A 19,838-nucleotide genomic window follows, 5' to 3' on the forward strand; every position below is an offset into this window, starting at 1 on the left:
TCAGTGCAGGTTTTAAATAAAAAAAAATTCACCCCTTCATAAGAAATTACAATATTAGATTAATTTGTCATGGATGTAAAATTCCTTTGGAAGAAAGATTGTGTCTTACTTGGCCTGATGGCGGTATGTACTGTTGTGAGAGGTAGTAGGGTCCCATGCAGCAGACCAAAATGAAGGTTTTAAAGGTGTTTTAAGAAGTGTACATCTTAATGGCCTTGTCCCATCCAAGAGCTTCCAAAATCTCTCACTGTACAGAGCTTCCTGCAAAAAAAAGCACTTTGACTAGTCTCTCTCTCTCTCTCTCTCTCTCTCTCTCTCTCTCTCTCTCTCTCTCTCTCTCTCTCTCTCTGCAGGAGTTCTACATTTTCAGTCCAGACACTTATTAAGAAATTTAGCAAACACTCAAGTGACATTGATAGGATTCAAGTGTCTGGTTGCTCTCCAAATCCACCCTGTTTTAATGAACTCTTCACCTATTTTAGATGTTTCTCCTCCCTCATTTCTTTCCCTCCCTGCACTTCATTCCCTCAGCTTTTTAAGGATTAACCTAGTAGCAGAGGCAGATTGGAAAGGCAAGCTTCCCATGGGGTATGTTTGTGTGTATATGTGTATTTGTTTGCTGGAAGGTATCCTGAAAAGTCATTCCGTGTGTGTGCGTTAGAGGTAATACTTGTGTCCGTCTGCCATGTTGCTTTTTGCTGACTAGATCTTATAAGTTCATCTCTGACATCATCCACATATAATTCCATAGACAGTGACAAGGGGAATCAACAAGGTAATCATTTTTGGGGGAATATTTTTTCAGTGTGCTCAAGAATAAAAGAAAAAATAAACCACTTTCTGGAATAGGGCACGATTCTTACAGCTTGTGTGTGCTTGTGTATACAGTTTGCAGAGTGAGCTGAAGTGCAGACTGAAGGGATGCTGAAAGCACAGTAAAGTGGTTTGGCATGGACTGGTTTATCAGGTAGGGTAAATGTCTCTCCATATAAGATTATTTAACCGTATATATCTATAATTATTAATGTGACACAAAATGATGTTAGATGCGGTTAGATGTGGCTGTTATAAAACTAGTTTTTGGAAAGGGTGCTGTAGCTTTTTAGCCATGTCTATGAAACATCAGTCTACAAAACAAAACCACAACCCTCAGATTCGGCTTAGTGCCAAAATTGGAAGTTAAGATTTAGAAAATATGGAGGTTAAGTCAGGGTTATGACATGAAAGGAACCAAAAGAACAAGACAAAATAAAACAAAACAAAAAAAACACAGAAACAGTTTCTATTCTGTTAGCCTTCAGGACTCTCCTCCTCCATCATTCCCTTTCCATGATCCCTCCTGTCTTTGATCTGTACCCCCTACCCTTGTAAACAGACGTTGGAAAACACACCAACATGTTTCAAAGGTCAGAGTTTGTTGATCATGCCAGCATATGCTCCTGGAGACTGGAGAAAAACCACAATCGTTGGCATAGCACCCTGTTACTGCACATTTCATTCATGCCGCTTATACAAAAAAGACTTAACAGAACACAGACGTAACAGACTATTTTTCTCTGTGTTATCGGCTGCGAACTTAACTCAGTGAAAATGGTCCTACAGTGTCTAAAAAAGTGAGTAAACCCTCACATTTCAACAACCATTTTAGTATACCTTCTAATACTATAGAAATCAAACTTGGAGTTCAAGCTAGTCAATTTGCAGCTTGTTAATAATTACTTATTATTGTCTAAATAGCTGACAAAAAAGTGAGTAAACACTAGCTGATAACAGCTGTATGTTGTTTACCCATGTTTAAAGCCACATGTCCTATTCATCATGTTAATGTTTTTGTCTGTTTGACAGGACCATATAAATGTGTGTATCTTGTATTAAAACAGTTAAAATTTGGTTCTTTGAGTACAATTCTCTCATATTGAACACTGGATGTTCAACATGGCACCTCGTGGCAAAGAACCCTATCGGAATTTGAGAATTAGAATTGTTGCTCTCCACAAAGATGGCCTAGGCTATAAGAACACCCTCACTGTGCGTCAGGTACAGAAGCTGCTTAAAAAAAAAACAGATGCCTGACAAACAGAAGGTCTGCTTGTCAGTGCTCAGACTATACCCCACAATGCAACAAGTCGGTTTGCATTGCCGTGGTTCCAGAAGGAAGCCTTTTATAAAGCTGGCTCACAAGAAAGCCTGCAAACAGTTTGCTGAAGACAACCTGTCCAAGAGCATGAATTAATAAAACCATGTCCTGTGGTCTGATGAGATTAAGATAAACTTCTTTGGCTCAGATGGTGTCCAGCATGTGTAGCAACGTCCTGGTGAGGAGTACCAAGAAAATTGCCTACTGTCAAGCATGGTGGTGGTAGCATCATGGTGTGGGGCTGCATGAGTGCTGCTGGTACTGAAGAGCTGCAGTTCATTGAGGGAATTCCAAATTGGATTCCAACATGTACTGTGACATTCTGAAGTAGAACATGATGCCCTCCCATTCAGAATTTCAAAATAAAAACAACCCCAAACACACCACCAAGATGACAACTGCCTTGCTGAGAAAGCTGAAGGTGAAGGCGATGGAGTGGCCAAGTATGTCTTCAGGCCTAAACCCTTTTAATCACCTGTAGGGCATCTTAAAGCAGAAGGTTGAAAAGCTCAATGTGTCTAACATCTAGCAGCTTTGTGATGTCATTATGGAGGACTGAAAGATGATCCCAGCAACAGCTTGTGCAGCTCTGGTAAATTTCATGCCCAGGAGTATATTAAAGCAGTGCTAGATGCTGCTCACAAAAAATATTGACACTTTGGACCCAGTTTTGACATGTTCACTTAGAGCAGGGGTGTCAAACTCAATTGCACAGGGGGGAAAAAACTAAAAGCACACTTTAGGTCGCAGGCCGAACAGGATAAACATTTATTGAACAGACTAAAACTAAATGTTTTTTTAACATAAATATGAATAAAAAGACAGGAATATGACTGAAGAATAAATTAATTTAAACTTTAAATAACCTAAAATATTTTGCTCTCCATAAAAATATATCCTGTCAAAATTATACAAGTTAAAAATATGAACATGTTGCAAAAGAATCCTGAAAATATAAATAAAAAATGTGCTTAAGTAAACTTTAAAAGAACCACAAATCAAAGCAATCAGATTTCTTTGCTCTTATGCCATTAAAAAAAAACTTTAAATACATTTTTTGCTCTCCATAAAAATATCTCCTGTCAAACACAAGATGTCGCACACCTTCATCATGCAGCTCTTCAGAAACTCTCCCTCGGTAAATGGCCGGGCTGCTTTGGCTCTGAATTCTCCTCTGCCACAATAAAACTTTGCTTTCACAGCAGCTTCACTTTGTGATTTTGCTCTGGTGAAAAACGTCTACTGAAATGGCAGATTCTTCTTTAACTCTTCTACTTTTTGTATCTTCTGCTCTGCATTCAGGTTTTTTAGCTTCTCCTGATGTTAGGTCTCGTAGTGCCGTCTTAGACTAAATTCCTTAATTACAGCCACATAGGCTACACAAAAAAAACACGGGTTTACCGGCAAAGTCAGTAAACATATACTCAGCCTCCCATCGGTTTTGAAAGGCTCTGTTTTCAGAATCAACTTTTCTCTTCGCCATTGTGAGGGGCTTCACAATAACTGTACAATAGGGTTAAATACATCAACAGAAGCTTGACTTGTTTGATGCTGGAATGTTCCCAGGTAGCCTAGAGTTTGGCAAGACAGCTGAAGCACTGCATTATGGGATCTGTAGTTTGTGTGTTATCAGTGCTTCATATCGCTGGACCATTAATAACAATAATATTATATCTATATAAAATGATCTTGTGGGCCGGATATAATTGTACATCGGGCCAGATGTGGCTCGGCCTTGAGTTTGACACACATGATTTAGAGTGTACTCACTTTGTTGCCAGATAGTTGGACAATAATAATAAGTTATGAGGACAGAAATATGAAGTGCTAAACAAGCTGCACATTGACTACTCTAAAGTATATCCAATATTCATTTTTACAATATTAAGTAAATAAACTAAAATGGTTGCTGAAATGTAAGAGGTGTACACACTTTTGTGACATACTGTATATAATTATAGTTATATTTAATTATAATATAGTTATATTTAGTTTACATTATTGTTAATCGATCCACCCCATTTATCTTTCAATATCAGGATTGACAGTGTTGTAAACCATATGTTCTGAAATGTATGTTCTTGCTCCTCTGCGAGATGGAAAAACTCTGTGTCAAGGACTCAGACTGCTGTCTGTGGCGTGGGAGTTCATTACTGTTCTCTTTTGTATGGCTTTTGATAGTGATCAGTGCCGTGTGGCTGCTAGTTGAAAAACAATGCGGAGCCAGCTTTTATCTGCATCTGAGGATATAAATATATGTAAACTTCATCTCCCAAACTGTCAGCAGTGATTTTTGATAAGACAAAAGCAAGAAAATGTTGCAAGAGCAAAGTAATGATTTTGTAACGTGCCAGAGTTTCTTTACTTATGGGTGTGTTTGTACGGGTGAGGGGTGTTGACTTCCTTACTGATAAAACAAAAATTTTCCCTGATGACGTTTTTTTTTTCTATTTTGGACTGTAATATGTTTACATTTTAAAGATTATATTATGAATACAATTGCAATCAATATTGTATTTGGGTTGTGCAGGCTTTCTTTCATTCCTTTTCTATTTATCTTTTCTCAAAAATTAATTGTTGTCATTAAACTTAGTGTCGATATATATAGTTCTAAAAATTACACGTTGAACATTTACATTGTACCATGCATTTACTCTTAGTAACATGGAGAGGACAGACAGAGCAGATTTTAATTAACATATATATTATATATTTAACATCACATTATGTCTGCAGATATGTAGAAATATGTTTCAAGGATTCATTACATTGCAAAATAATCATAAATAAATATGTAACATTAATCTATACTTGTAATAATGTAATATAAAACTTTATTTAGTTGTGCTGATTTTGCCAAATTAAAATAACTTTTCTGTTCATTTTTAAATTATTGTCACCTACTTGCCTTAATCCTGCCACTAATTTAAAACGGAGAGAAGAAGAAAGGAGAATCTCAGTAGGATTATTAGAATGTGGGTCAGCCCTGATTTAATACATGCCAGAGTAACAGATGGGAATTCATGTACCTTGCCCTGAAATGTCTTGTTTTTTTTTTTTTTCCTAAGCAAAATAGGGGCTTTGCTTTCTTTCTTTTAATATTTCTTTATGTATTCATAACACTGTATCATATTATAAAAAGCCCACATTCTGAAAATTCCTGAATTCTTTGTTACAGATGTGAACTTTTTGTTTTAAACGCCATTACCATAATCTGTGTACTGTCACTGCCCTATAAAGATGTTGCACAACAAACTGGATATTTTCTCCCTTCACATGTAAGACACATACCAGGGAAATGAAGATCAGCTTGAGTGGCTGTGTGTAGTTCATTGAAAATAATGAACTATGGAGAGGAAATAAACAGAGAGTCCAGAGTACATCACCTGAGCATGCACCACTGCATTTACATGACCAGACTTTAGCTAAGGAAGACAGAGCGAGGGATCAGTAAGGCTGGTGACTATTGTAAATGTGTGTGTAAGGAATGAAGACAGAGAAACAGAAAAAGGGAGAGAGAGAGAGAGAGAGAGAGTGTGTGTGTGTGTGTGTGTGTGTGTGTGTGTGTGTGTGTGTGCAGGAGGGTTAGGTAGGTGTGTCTTACGTACTTGGCTCCCAGGGTCGGTGAGCACCAGCCCAGCGCACACAGACCCCCACAGAACCGCTCCACTGCTGCACGGTAGGGTTGTCATGCGCATGCTGTGTACAGTGTTAGGTTAAAAAAAAAATGTTAAAAAAACGGTGACAGGTTTTTACTTGTGTGTGATTGCATGTTTCTTTGTGTGTTGTAAAATACACTTTATAAACTAAATTTGCTGATGGATGTGTTTGTGGTAACTTTGTGAAAAGTGATTAAGGATGTGAGAATGCTGAATAATGCAGAAAAAAAAAAAAAGAAGCAGGTCAGAATTATTTAATTCAGCATTTGAACTGTTGCTGAATGATCTTATGATGCATCATAAGATTTCTAGGTTTGATTAGTAGTATGAGCATGCATATTCAGTGCGTGTTTTTGTCTTCTCAGTAAAAATAAATAATTGCAATTAATGGCAAGTGTAAAGAATTTAGAAAGACATAAAGTTGAATCTTTTCATGCCTGAGTTGAATAAATTGAAAAAAAAATGTATATATATATATATATATATATATATATATATATATATATATATATATATATATATATATATATATTCAAGGTATTAAAAGCTTGTCAATTAATAATCAAATTATCCTAAAATCAGCATCTTAATTATACACCAGTCTTTTTGTGCGATTCAACATTTTGGACTCTTGATACCAAGAATAGCAATAGCTATAACAGAACAAGGATGAGGACTGTTCAATTATCCAAGGTGAAATCAGTTAGTATAATTGCAGATTAACCAGATATTTTTAGGCTGGAACTTTTCAAAATGTTCTAAGTTGTTCCTATTTATTTCTCTCGGGGCCATGTGTAAACAGAGTGTAGTCGTATTTAGACAACGGTCTAAAGTCTGGAAGAGAAAGATTTTTTTTCATTTTGCAATGGTTTTTTAACCACCAGTTAAAGTTGATAGTTTTAATGTATCAAGCCCGAGTGTTCCAATGTGCTACTTTTGGACAATGTGTTAAGGAAAGTCTGATTCAATATTTAAAGGTGTAATAATTGTAGCCTTGTGTAAAAATCAAACTCTGTGCTGATTGTTCCTGTGTAACACTTTCCACCTCTACCACAATGGATATAACCATTAAAAAATAATTAATAGGAAATTTATGTGGAGATTTTGGTTGAACACAATTAATTGTTAGTAATACCTAATAAACATGTAGTGCCGAGGGAACATTGGAAACCTGCTTCCACTGGAAACATTATAAAATGTGTGGGTAAATATTGTGCCAAACATTTTAAAGTGTATTCTTTTTCATAAGGAGGATTGCATCATTGTGGTGATTTTGATTAATTCCTTTTTTCTGGAAGAAATGAAATAAAATTGAGAGCAGACTGTAGGGCATCCATTGCTCCATTGTTGCATTGCAGAAAACTGCTTTAACTGAGTATTGGGGATTTATTTTATCTAACTATATTAATTGTGTGGTTTCTGAACAAAGAAATACAAACACATATTTTGTTTCATTACTAATGCTTACAAATGACCCTGAGTGTTTTGAAATTTTCTTTCTCAATTACATCCTTGATTTGCCCTCAAGCTGTTTTGAAATCTTGACACCACTTGATTTCCCATTATAAAGTTTTTTTTTTTTGCTGCCATAAAACAGCAGGAAAGCACTGATGTCATGTCTTTTAAAGTTTATTTGTCCAGGGTAAAATTAAATGAGATAGGCATTGTTCGAATTTCACAAGTCTTTTCTCAAGTTTCCTAATTTCTCCAATAATGTTTTTTATATAAAGGCAAAGACCAAGCATTTTAAAATGTCTCGCATGTTAATTTCAGCAGCCCAACAATGTCAGGGAAAAAATAAAATAAATAAGTTTGTTCTGGCTGCTCCCCTAGGTGTAATTTTTTGCAGGCCTGTACAAATTTCCTTCCTTTTTCTTGAAATAAAGATTTTAAAGTTTGAGGGTCTGCATGACTCATATTAGATGTAATTTGGTTGAACTTATTGCAGTCAAATGAGTAATCACTTATTGTGTCACTAGATTGTGTGTTTTTCCCATGGCGGTGGTGTGAAAAAGTAAAAATGGACATTGTCAACTTTGTGAAATGCCCTAAAACATACTATTCTTTATTTTTCCGACAGGGGTTTATTGGAACTTGTTAAAGTGGAATAAACTTTCAGGTCCATTGCTGGTATCTCTCTGTTCACCTGATCTGCTAGTCCATCTTTTCTTCTCGATTGTCTGAGTCCCCTCATGGGCACCATACCAGCCAGTGCTAGAAAACTTTCATCAGACCCAATCACAGCTTCTCAACCTTGACCATGGAGATGAAACAGACAGCGATGATGAACCGAGAGGACCTAGATGAAAAGGACAAATCTGAAGAGAATGGCAGGCTGGTGGATGGCAGTGTTGCTGAGAAAGGGCAGAAACTAGTTTCAGGGTCCACACAGGTGTCAAACGGGTACCCAAGTACATCAGCTCAGAGCCAGAGGGAAGGCACAGGGGCTGTAGGGGACAAGACAAGTGCTTCAGGGGGATTCAGAACGCTTGTGGTTCAGCAGACCAGTCTGGATCCACCCAGGGAGACATGGAGCAAGAAGGTAGATTTCCTCCTCTCGGTCATCGGCTATGCAGTGGACCTTGGCAACGTGTGGCGCTTCCCATACATCTGTTACCAGAACGGAGGGGGTGAGTTAATGGGCAAAGGACAGAGCAAAACATTTACACCATCTAACAGTAAGCAGTCACGATTTCACGCATGACATTCTGTCTGTGAAAGCATAGAGCTTGATTGAGTCCAAAGCAACTTAATGGTAACAGCAACTTGTCAGAAAGATTTGTGTTTCTTTTCTGAAACATCATCGATTAGATTCTGGTTGTTTTAGAGGGAACAAATAGAGAGGGTGTTATTTTATAGTGAACTCTGCTGTTCTTTTTCCTCTTTATCCTCGACTGCTCATGTTCTCACTCCAAACAGGATTCAGCCTCCTTCCTTTGAATTTGAAATAATAAAATCTTTGTAATTTCCTGTTCTACCATGCAAGATAGGAGGGCGAGTGAGAGATAGAGCAGCTAGGGACACACATGCTACTACCAACACTAATTGTGGCTTTCATGAGAGGGACTTCAATCTCTTATTGTTTAATAACCTGGCATGCAGCTACTAAATCAAGTGCTATCTTTAAACTCATGTCAAAAGCACATAAATAAAGCTTTATTCAAACAGAGACGCTTGTCTGAACTGGTGCTGCCTTTCTAAACGAATCTATACTTTGACAGAGTGAAACAGACATACATTCTTCCAAATTTTTTTCACTTTCTTAAAAACCATTTGTTCATTCATGTTTGTTTGTTTTTTTAAATCTCTCATGAATGAATGTGATTTAAGTTGAATGCTTTCATTATTTCCAGGGAATCCAAGCATTTATCACTTGTTTAAACCTGTGAAACTGTTTCCCTGTGCTGTCCAGGTGCCTTCCTGTTGCCTTACCTGCTGATGGCAGTGTTTGGCGGTGTTCCTCTGTTCTACATGGAGCTGGCGCTCGGGCAATTCCACCGCAGTGGCTGCATATCCATTTGGAAGCACATTTGCCCCATATTCAAGGGTAAGACAGCTCTTACATCTGAGTAAGCATGTTCAAATAATAATGCTTTATAATATAATCATGCACTCAGTGTTCAATTTTAGTTCATTCCTTTGCTTGTATATTTGATGCTTCTTTCAAGATTCGGTATTTGTATGTAAAATGCTACCCAACAAAATAAGTAAAAAATTTTTCTAGTTCAATTTTTAAATAGTTTCATACACATTGGTTAAAAGGATAAGGATTTAGTGTTGGATGAATTTTTTTTTATATCAGTGCATTCCTTCTTTTATGACTTAACAGTCACACAAAAATGACCTGCGTTCAATGGAACGTATATGGGAATGATAAGATTGATACTGCACTCAAACGTGAGGCCTTTCCAATTTCTCTCTACTGCCTGTGTGCTGCTTTGTTGATAGCTGTTGTACTGTCTGTTATGGAAATAGTCACATTTCCCTTGCAAAATGCCAGCTTCTATAGAACTTCGATTTTATGGAAATGTCCTAAATGTCATCATCCTGCCTCTTTTTGAAGTGGAAGACGCTGAAGCACAGTGAAGAAGATGAACTTTTTTTGCTGTGTCTCTTTTTATAGGTATTGGCTTTGCCATCTGCATTATTGCCCTGTACATTGCTTTCTACTATAACACCATCATGGCATGGGCTCTGTATTACCTGTTGTCCTCCTTCAACACTACACTTCCATGGACGACCTGCAAAAATTCCTGGAACACGGCCAACTGCAAGCAGTATCTGTCTACTGACAGTAACATCTCCTGGACCAACGAATCCATCTCGCCTGCCGAGGAGTTCTATACGTAAGTGCATGTAAGTGCCAGGAGCTTACAGAGAGGCCAGAGAGTGAGCAAGGGAGGAATAGCGTGAAAGAAAACAAATCCACGTTTTCAGTTTGTTTGTTTGTTTTGTTTAACCTTTATTTTTATTCTTTAATTTTTATTTACAACGGTGGCCTGACAAGTGGAATAACCACTTAGGGAAAGGCAAATAGGGCTAAAAAAAAATACAAAACATTAAAAATACATAGAGGTTAACAATTACATAAATACATTTCAAAACAAAATTATGTAGAGAAACAACTGCATATGTCCGTGAACAAATATGATATATTTTCAGTAACAGCAGAAAGTTTCATTTTGATGACAGATTTTGAGGATATAGTCTTAGATGAATCATACATAAAATATAAGCAGCCCCATCACCTTAGAAGACTTTTGGAGCTCTAAAACAGTTTTGACTGGGTATACTCAATTATTTTTCTTTATTCTGATGCTTTAGGCGATTTTTGCAGGCTTTACTGAGGTTTGGGCTTATTAAACACTGGAAGACAACCAGCAGAAATATCAGCAGGAATTTCCTGTTTTCCATATAAATGTTTCCGTTTGACCTCCAGTAGTGTGTTCCTAATCATTACCCCTTCTCTCAGCACTCCTATTCACTTTCAGTTTCCACTGTTTTATGATTCTGCCATTAAATGTTCCCTCATTAATGTGTGCCGCTTCTCTAGTCTATGTTTATTTACTTTCTCTCTCAGACGGAAGGTGTTGCAGGTGCACCTGTCCCCTGGTCTTCATCAGCTAGGTGCAGTGAGCTGGCAGCTGGCCCTCTGTCTGCTCTTTATCTTTACCATTGTCTACTTCAGCATCTGGAAGGGGGTTAAGACCTCTGGCAAGGTGAGAAGAAAGAAACAGCAGTGCATTATTTAAAAGTTTGTAGATTAAAACCTTAAAGGTTTGAATCTTGGTGCTGCTTTAGACTGTGGACAATAGGATGTATAAATTCAATAAGCTTTCTTTTGCTTTTCTCTGATAGGTAGTATGGGTGACAGCAACCCTTCCATATGTGGTTCTGTTGATCCTTCTGGTAAGAGGTGCCACTCTGCCTGGAGCATGGAGAGGTGTTGTCTTCTACCTGAAGCCTAACTGGGACAAGCTCCTGAGCACTACGGTAAAAAGAAAAAACATACTAAAAGCAAGCTTGATCCTTAGCATATTTTTTAAATAGTGCTATATTATATTCCTTTACAGGATTAAATTGATCTCCTTCTTTTCTTGTTAGGTTTGGATTGATGCAGCAGCCCAAATCTTTTTCTCTCTTGGTCCAGGTTTTGGCGTGCTCCTTGCCTTTGCCAGCTACAATCCCTTTCACAACAACTGTTACAAGTACACTGCTAATATTAAACATCTGGTCATGATATGCTTTTGGTTGTTTTTTAAAGTCTACCACTAATCTGCAATTCTGTCAATATTAGATATATATATATAAAAAATCCAAATATATGTCCATTAAAGGACTAAATATGAACCGATTGTTTATTTGTATATCAATTATATATTTTCTTAAATTTGACATTTTTAATTAGTTAACAGCAATGTAACTTATCAAATAATGACGTTCTGAAAAAAAAAATCAAGTTCTGTAAAGTTTCTATTTGTGTCTCAGAGATGCGTTGGTGACAAGCTCAGTGAACTGCCTGACCAGCTTCATGTCAGGCTTTGTGATTTTCACCGTACTGGGCTACATGGCTGAGATGCGGAAGGAGGGGGTGGAAACAGTAGCGAAGGATGCTGGTGAGAACCAAAAGACAAAACATTTAGTTTCTTTACCCTCGCATACAACTTTTGTTGTCTATAAAACTTGCTGAAGAGATATATTTATAAATGTTTGTGTGCACAGAAGCTCAATGATGTGGCATTTTCTACTGAAGTACATCATTATATTTGTCTCTTGTCTTAGGTCCCAGTCTACTTTTCATCGTCTATGCTGAGGCCATTGCCAACATGCCTGCCAGCACCTTCCTTGCCATTATTTTTTTCCTCATGATCATCATGCTGGGATTAGACAGCACGGTCAGTCTCTCAGTCCACTAGTTAATTAGCCCAGCTCTTTCAACTTATTTTAATAATAGAATGTGGAGCACTAAGCAGGTATTTACTAAGCATTTAGCTTATCGGCTAAGAGCACAAGGTTTTCACTGACAGTATTGTCTGCTAGTTGCTTTATTTAGACTATTGGTCACTCTGCTGTCCCTGGTTTGCCCTTCTAAATGCCTCTTTCCTAAAGGATCATATTAAACCACTCATACAGTTTGTGAGGTAAACAGCCACAATGAATGGCAGCATGTGCTAATCACGATGCACTAATAAGATTATTCGTGGGTCTGGTCTTTGTTCCTGCTCAATGCTTGGCTTTGTCAGAATGCATTGAGTTGTGAGTGTGCGTTTGTTTCAGTTATAGTTAACGCCAGTGTCTGCATTGTGTTACCAGTGGTACCCACTTTATTAGCAACATTTATGTCTCCACCTGCAGTTTGCTGGGCTGGAAGGAGTGATCACTGCCATGTTGGATGAGTTTCCTCACCTGTTGGCCCGCAGGAGAGAGTGGTTTGTGCTAGGGCTAGTGTGTGTCTGCTACCTGGGAGCTCTGTCAACACTTACCTATGTGAGTTCACTCACGTTACACTATTCTTCATGTTCAAAATGTACAGAATTGTTTGCATTTTTGTAAATTGAATTTCACTGATTGATTAATATCTGTATTAGTCATGAAATAGCCATTGAAGCTGGTATGGCAAAACAACCACAAAACATTCCATTTGAAAACGTATTCTAGGAACCATAACAAATGATCATGTATTTATTCTTATAAATTTTTATTGATTTTTTTTATGTATCCATGTGGAAATAAGTGCTGTTACCAGTGTGATGTTGATGTAGGGTGGAGCTTTTGTCGTGAAACTATTTGAAGAATACGCAACAGGCCCTGCTGTCATCACTGTAGTCTTCCTTGAAGTCATTGCTGTTTCCTGGTTTTATGGTAAATACCTGAACTTTAACAGAGCCACCTAAGAAATCAAAATTCTGTACTATTTTGTGTGGCCTTACTGTGTGCCTATTTTTGTGTTGAGGGACGACGCGTTTCTGCAATGACGTGCACCTGATGCTTGGCTTCTCCCCTGGTCTTTTCTGGAGGGTCTGTTGGGTAGCCATATGCCCCTGCTTCCTACTGGTCAGTCAAGTGAAACAAGCCCAAAACAAACTCACATCATCTTCCCTATTTTATTTGACAGAGTAAAACCAAGAACAGTTACAGGGTTTTTACACTTGCCATGAATATTAAACTCCATACTCAGGATTCATTCTAACCTTATATCATTATCAAATTTCAAATTTGTCAGAAATAGGACAGAATAGGTACATCAATTAACAAAAGTTCCTACTGATGTTTATACAAGTAGTTGGTTCCTTGTGTTTACTTGATACAAGGGTTCAGATAAAATCTACTAACTTTTATACAACACTAATTTATGAAACTTAATACTGACTGAATACTGACTACACTCCATACATCTAGAAGGTATTATATCTTATCTGCAGAACATAATATACATTTTCCTGCCATTGTTGAAACAGGAAATTACTTGACAAGTTGAAGCAAGCACGCTATTCAAAGCCTAGCCCTATGTGTTGATTACATGCTACAGTTTGCATTTGAGTTCATTTGGTTTCAGAGATTGTTTCTCGAAACTTTGCATGTGTCCAAAACTGATTTTAGTCTCAACCAAACAGTATAATTCTTTATGCAAACGGCATCCAACAGATAAAATGGTGCTGAGTAATATTAGATTTATTCAGGTAGGACTAAGACATAGCAGTGTGACCATTCGTAAGAGGTCTTAAACAATGATGCAATTCAGATAGAATTTATTTATTAATATCTTACTCATGTTGATTTTACATTTATCACATATTTAGCAAATGCAACCTTTTCCAATAAATGTTATCACATTGTCTCATTCATTGTTCTAACTTACAGGAAGAATTTTTTGTTCCCTGTGATATTATTGTACAGTTTATCATTGGAAGTTTCCTGGCCTTCCCTCCTGAGGTGAAACTGTTTAACTATTTGTTCCCATTCTGGACCACTGTACTGGGCTACTGCATCGGTGTCTCATCTTTCATTTGCGTGCCTTCCTACATGGTCTACCACCTGCTCACCACCAAAGGGACCTTCAAACAGGTACGCCAGCACCCAAAACAACAGAACCTAAACCCATCTGTCATCATGCAGTAGCGCACATGCGACAAAGAGGAGCTGCAGGTTAATTAGATAAACATGCTGTTAGAAGACTGTGACTCACATTATCCATTTGATCTACGTGAGACATGACGAGAGATGGAAGCATTGTCCAGATGCTGCTGCCAACTCCTGCTTCTCGTCCGGCTGCTTTTGATGAAGCTGTCAGCCAGGACTAGTGTTGCCTGTTTACATATGCCTTAAATACACAACAGTACTGAAAGGGTGTGTCAATGAGTATGTATGTTCACTGTTAAAGTTGTTACCTGGTGGTGAAGACACATGTCCTTGGTGTAATGTAATGTAAAATAAAGCACTCTGGGCTTTAGTTAGTTTGTGGTTTGATTAACTGGTTCAGACCTGTTATTGGAATTGGAATAAATACAGCTGCAGGTGTTAATGATTTCAAACTGACACACTATTCAGCATGTAGTGCCTGTTTTGGGGAATTCAATAAATGAAGCTTTATTGTTAAGTATCCAGGGGTCTGAAACAGCATAGCTTTAATGTATACCCATACAGTATACCCATAATGCACTGTACAAACTTCTACAGATTTGACATTGCTACTGATTTAATGGAGCTAGTGTGAAAGTGCACGGCACATCACTTTAGACCACCACATCAATCTGCTAAAATAATAATGATGGCTTACAAGCTTCCATTAACCTCAGATTCCAGCAAACAATGCCAAAGTCTGTAACTGTGGTTTTAAAGCTGCTGGAATCATTTTTGGTTTTGGCTCATGTTTCAAGCTCTTCTTTTGCTGGATGAGGCTCATTTTGGGCTAAAAATAAAGCAAAGTGCGTAGTTTGAAAGGACTTCTTCTTTTCCTCCAACTCTAATTAAATAATGGAGTTTAACAGTCAGAGCTGTTTTACATTTATTGTACAATGAGCACAGTTCATGAAACTCACAGTATATGCCTTTTAGCTGTTTTATTCCTAATGATTTACCAGACTGAGAAAAAACAATGCACTTGTCATCAGTCCATGCACAGGAGAAAAGTCCCTCCCAGTTTTTTTCTGAAGTTTCGGAAGCAATGCAGTTTCATTGACAAGGAGCTCTGATGTCTTTAAATGTCTTTCTATCTCTGTGAAAAAACATATATATTATAAAGATGATTCAACATTTTTTTTGGTGGTTGAATGGAGTGTATTTGCTGGCCTTAAACCAATTGCATTTTGTTAATGGCATTACTCATATTACATTCCGGTGCTCCGGTGATAGTTCTCATTCTCCGGTGTTCTGTAATGTTTTAAAGACTATAATCACACTCTTGATGTCACCCAAATGAGGATGGGTTCCCCTTTTGAGTCTGGCTCCTCTCAAGGTTTCTTCCTCATAACATCTAAGGGAGTTTTTCCTTGCCACAGTCGCCATGGCTGCTCATCAGGGATAAAAAAAAACATTGTTCACCTTAATTCTTAAATTCTGTAAAGCTGCTTTGAAAGAATGTCAACGTAGACCCTAGAACATCCAACATCCTTATACAAATTGTCTAGCTGGCAGACTGCCGAAAGAAATATATACATACAGATGCCCCATGTATTTCACATCAAACTGAAACCACTAGGAACTTTTCTTCCTATCTGATTTTTTTTTTAATCTCATCCTTTTATTCATTGATGTATGACTATATCCTGCAGTCCACAGCATGTATGCTCACTCATTCTCCTCTCCTCAGCGTCTAATGAAGAGCATCACCCCTGAGCCTGCAAACATTGAAGGCCTGCACAGAGACATCATCATCACCAATGCTGTGTGAGTGGAGACCCTTCGCCCTCTGCTGGACATGTAGCACAAGTGGGGATTCCACCCCGTTCATATCCTAGATCTGCCAAAGGCGTCTCCATCCCGAACATGCGATGGCTGTACTCTTGCATCCAGTAATCCAGCTGCTCTATTCCCCACCATTCTTAAATGTGGCAGCATTCAAATGTATGTGTGAGATAGCAGCTGCCATAAAGCTATATCTATTGGGTATTCGAGTAAGGAGTCTGGTAGCACAAATGTCTTTTTCAGTTTTGTGATTTTGTGATTTGTTCCATTGTTTTAAACAAATGTACTAGACGTACTAAAGGAATCATTAAATGGGCAGTATATGCAGTATACAAGTCTCACTCTATTTAGCACTTTCAGATCAAATATGACATCTGAATGCATAGATCTCCCACTAACTAACTTTTTAGTTTTATATGCATTTGACATTTCAGGTAGCTTTTACATTTATGTATATTTATAAAACCAAATATAATTGGATTTGACTTTTAATACTGTTAAATGTAGATCACAGCTCCTTATGCTTCTCAGACAAAAAGAAAGCAAGGTTTGGTTTGTTGCAATTGTATGTGTATGTATGAGTGGTTGGGTGTAGGTGTATGTATATCTATTCATCACACCTCTGAGTTTATCGAAACTTCACGTAACAAACTTATTCTGAAGGCTTTATGGAATTGCATCGATGTAATACATCTTCCTTTGCCTCGTTCAAGAAACTGGACCCCAACAGCAGTGGCTTTATTTTCCATGTTATATGTGAATGACAAGGTAGCAGAAACCAAATACTAGTGTGCTTGTTACAAATGGTTTTATTAAACCCTATAGACAAGGTTTTCTTGTGGAGAAAAAAGGGGTGACTGAAAGTGCAACTATGTACCTGTCTCTTTTGTGAGTGTTGCTGTTTGTGTTTGTCATGTGACAACCTGTCAACATCTTGGGAGGACATATACGGGTGTGTGATGTTTGTTCGTTTTCGAAGTGTGTGAGCTTTAAGTAAATGTAGAAAAGTCAAAAGCCATGGTTTGATCTGTTTGTGTGTGTGTGTGTGTGTATGTGTGTGTGTGTGTGTGTGTGTGTGTGTGTGTGTGTGTGTGTGTGTGCATGCATGCAGACATGAATGTATACAATGAATTTAGTGTGTGCCTCAAAATAGTGATGCCTCTTCCTCTATATTGTTCTTGTCTTTACAATTTACTCTCTATCAAATTAAAATCTCCTGTACTTTATCAATGTATGTCTACATGACTGTTACATGAATACATATAGAATAAAAATATATATAAATTATATATGAAATATTAGAGAAATAAAAGTATATGTATTAATAATGATGGTGTTTTCTTGTGTAGGGTGGGGGTGGGGGGTAGTATGAATTTTTTTCCATATTATTATACAACTAACAAAATGCAATACAATATTGTTAGACAGGGATTCTTTGGATAGTTAATGTTGTCACCTCTTGCCACAATCCCCTCTAGCTTGCTCATTAGAGATCAAAATCTACATACAGATTTCCATCAACAGGTTCCAGTGATATCTATTGTACCATTTACTTAACAGGGTAATCCTCTGTTGTAGGGTTCAAACAAAATATGGCTTTTACACTGTTGTTTCAGAAAGTAAAACACAACTATAAACATCCAATATATTTTATTGTTTCTTTAATGTCTATAATGACATGATGTAAATGAATTTGGTCTTGTTATAAAAAAGAAAAAAAAGCATTGTGATGTGCTTTATCCTGTAAAGGCATAGCCCTAATTATACAAATTTTATAAAAATGTTAATTACAAATATATATATATATATATATATATATATATATATATATATATATATATATATATATATATATATATATATACACAGTACAGTATATTATATATACAGTACAGACCAAAAGTTTATATATATTATATATACAGTACAGACCAAAAGTTTGGACACACCTTCTCATTTAAAGAGTTTTCTTTATTTTCATGACTAAGAAAATTGTAGAGTCACACTGAAGGCATCAACACTATGAATTAACACGTGGAATTATATACATAACAAAAAAGTGAACTGAAAATATGTCATATTGTAGGTTCTTCAAAGTAGGCATCAAGAGAATGCCAAGAGTGTGCAAAGCAGTAATCTAAACAAAAGGTGGCTACTTTGAAGAACCTACAATATGACATATTTTCAGTTGTTTCACACTTTTTTGTTATGTATATAATTCCACATGTGTTAAGTCATAGTGTTGATGCCTTCATTGTGACTCTACAATTTTCATAGTCATGAAAATAAAGAAAACTCTTTGAATGAGAAGGTGTGTCCAAACTTTTGGTCTGTACTGTATATATAATATATATAAACTTTTGGTCTGTACTGTATATATATATATATATATATATATATATATATATATATATATATATATATATATATATATATATATATATATATATATATAATTAACATTTTTATAAAATTTGTATTGTACAAATTTGGTGTGACTCATTTCTTAACATTGTATGCAACATCCCATTTATTCTTTTCCCTGAATTTCAAAAGAGTTTTTCAAAAGAAATAATTGCATGTTTCAGCAGTAAACCAAGACATTTAATATGAGGCATTTCCTAATGAATTCTCCTTTAAATTACAGAGTGCAATGCATCCAAATTTCATGAGTCAGATTTACCATTAACTCACTGACAATGTTTATTTCACATTTTTCCCATGCCAATTCGCATGATGTAATAACGTAGACATATAGTTTAATTACAGCTCATGAACTCTCCTAAGAATGATTTTCTTTTTAAGGTTCTTTTAACTCTTTGTCCTCAATCAATCTATTTAGATCTGAATACTCTCTAATAACCTTTATAAACTGAGACCTTGTCATTGTAAAGGGGCTTGAGCAGAGAAATGTTATTAGACTTCTGTACAACCATACTCATATTATGAATAATTGTGCTTGTGTGAGTGCCTTTCATGAGTACTTTGTGTCAGTGATCAGATTTGTTATTGCATCATTAAACTTGTGCTTAATGATTTGTTACTTATGTAAAGCAAGGTTCAAAGCTATGAACTGATCATTATTTGCTGGTGAGCTATGATCTGTTGCACAGAATGTTCTCTAGATTTAAAGGATAAAAGTAGACAAGCCATTCAAATTGTTTGTGAATTACTGTCAGTGAGAGATAAATGAAGCTGTGACAAGAAAAATGTTGGTGCCTGTTATGGCAGAACCCCATATAGTATAACGTACTACTAGATCCCAGGTAAATGAGGAAGGCCTTCTTAAAAGAAATGCTTGCAGAAAGGTATTATGATTTGGCTGTGTTATAGTAAAGGCATTTGGGTTGGTGGGGGTGTTTGCAGAGGCCATTGCATTTTGACTTTTTATTTGCCAGATGTTCTGGCAAACTGTTTGATGCCTCAGGAGAAGGAGATTAGACCATTTTACAAGCTCTGTTGAGCACTGTTATTGAGTGATAGAAGCAATTTGTCACCCAATTTGTGGCTCTGTAACCCAGTGGTGTTGCCATTCCTTACAGAGGCAGGAGCAGAAATATCTGGTTCTTAGGAGCCTATTTCAGTTTTGGTAAGAAATACTGACAGCAAAATTTAGAAGATTTAGAAGATCTAGAGGT

General features: G+C 36.7%; 1 protein-coding gene across 2 annotated transcripts; it reads left to right on the forward strand.

Annotated features, from left to right (window-relative positions):
* The first annotated feature begins 545 nt into the window (after positions 1 to 545).
* On the forward strand, positions 546 to 17,528 carry slc6a4a (solute carrier family 6 member 4a). Of its 2 annotated transcripts, XM_046863223.1 has the most exons (16): positions 546 to 588; positions 707 to 775; positions 889 to 967; positions 7,877 to 8,426; positions 9,209 to 9,343; positions 9,920 to 10,142; positions 10,877 to 11,015; positions 11,155 to 11,289; positions 11,401 to 11,504; positions 11,785 to 11,912; positions 12,079 to 12,191; positions 12,652 to 12,783; positions 13,059 to 13,158; positions 13,250 to 13,350; positions 14,194 to 14,361; positions 16,106 to 17,528. In XM_046863223.1, exons 4-16 carry the CDS (start codon positions 8,057 to 8,059, stop codon positions 16,184 to 16,186), a joined length of 1,929 nt encoding a protein of 642 aa, XP_046719179.1. In that variant the 5' UTR covers positions 546 to 588; positions 707 to 775; positions 889 to 967; positions 7,877 to 8,056; the 3' UTR covers positions 16,187 to 17,528. The 2 variants fall into 2 exon arrangements, with proteins under 2 accessions (XP_046719179.1, XP_046719178.1); XM_046863222.1 differs by lacking the exons at positions 546 to 588; positions 707 to 775; positions 889 to 967 and adding an exon at positions 5,702 to 5,816.
* Positions 17,529 to 19,838: the final 2,310 nt, after the last annotated feature.

The sequence above is a fragment of the Silurus meridionalis genome, chromosome 12 (genome assembly GCF_014805685.1).
Source record: "Silurus meridionalis isolate SWU-2019-XX chromosome 12, ASM1480568v1, whole genome shotgun sequence".
Lineage (NCBI taxonomy): Eukaryota > Metazoa > Chordata > Actinopteri > Siluriformes > Siluridae > Silurus > Silurus meridionalis.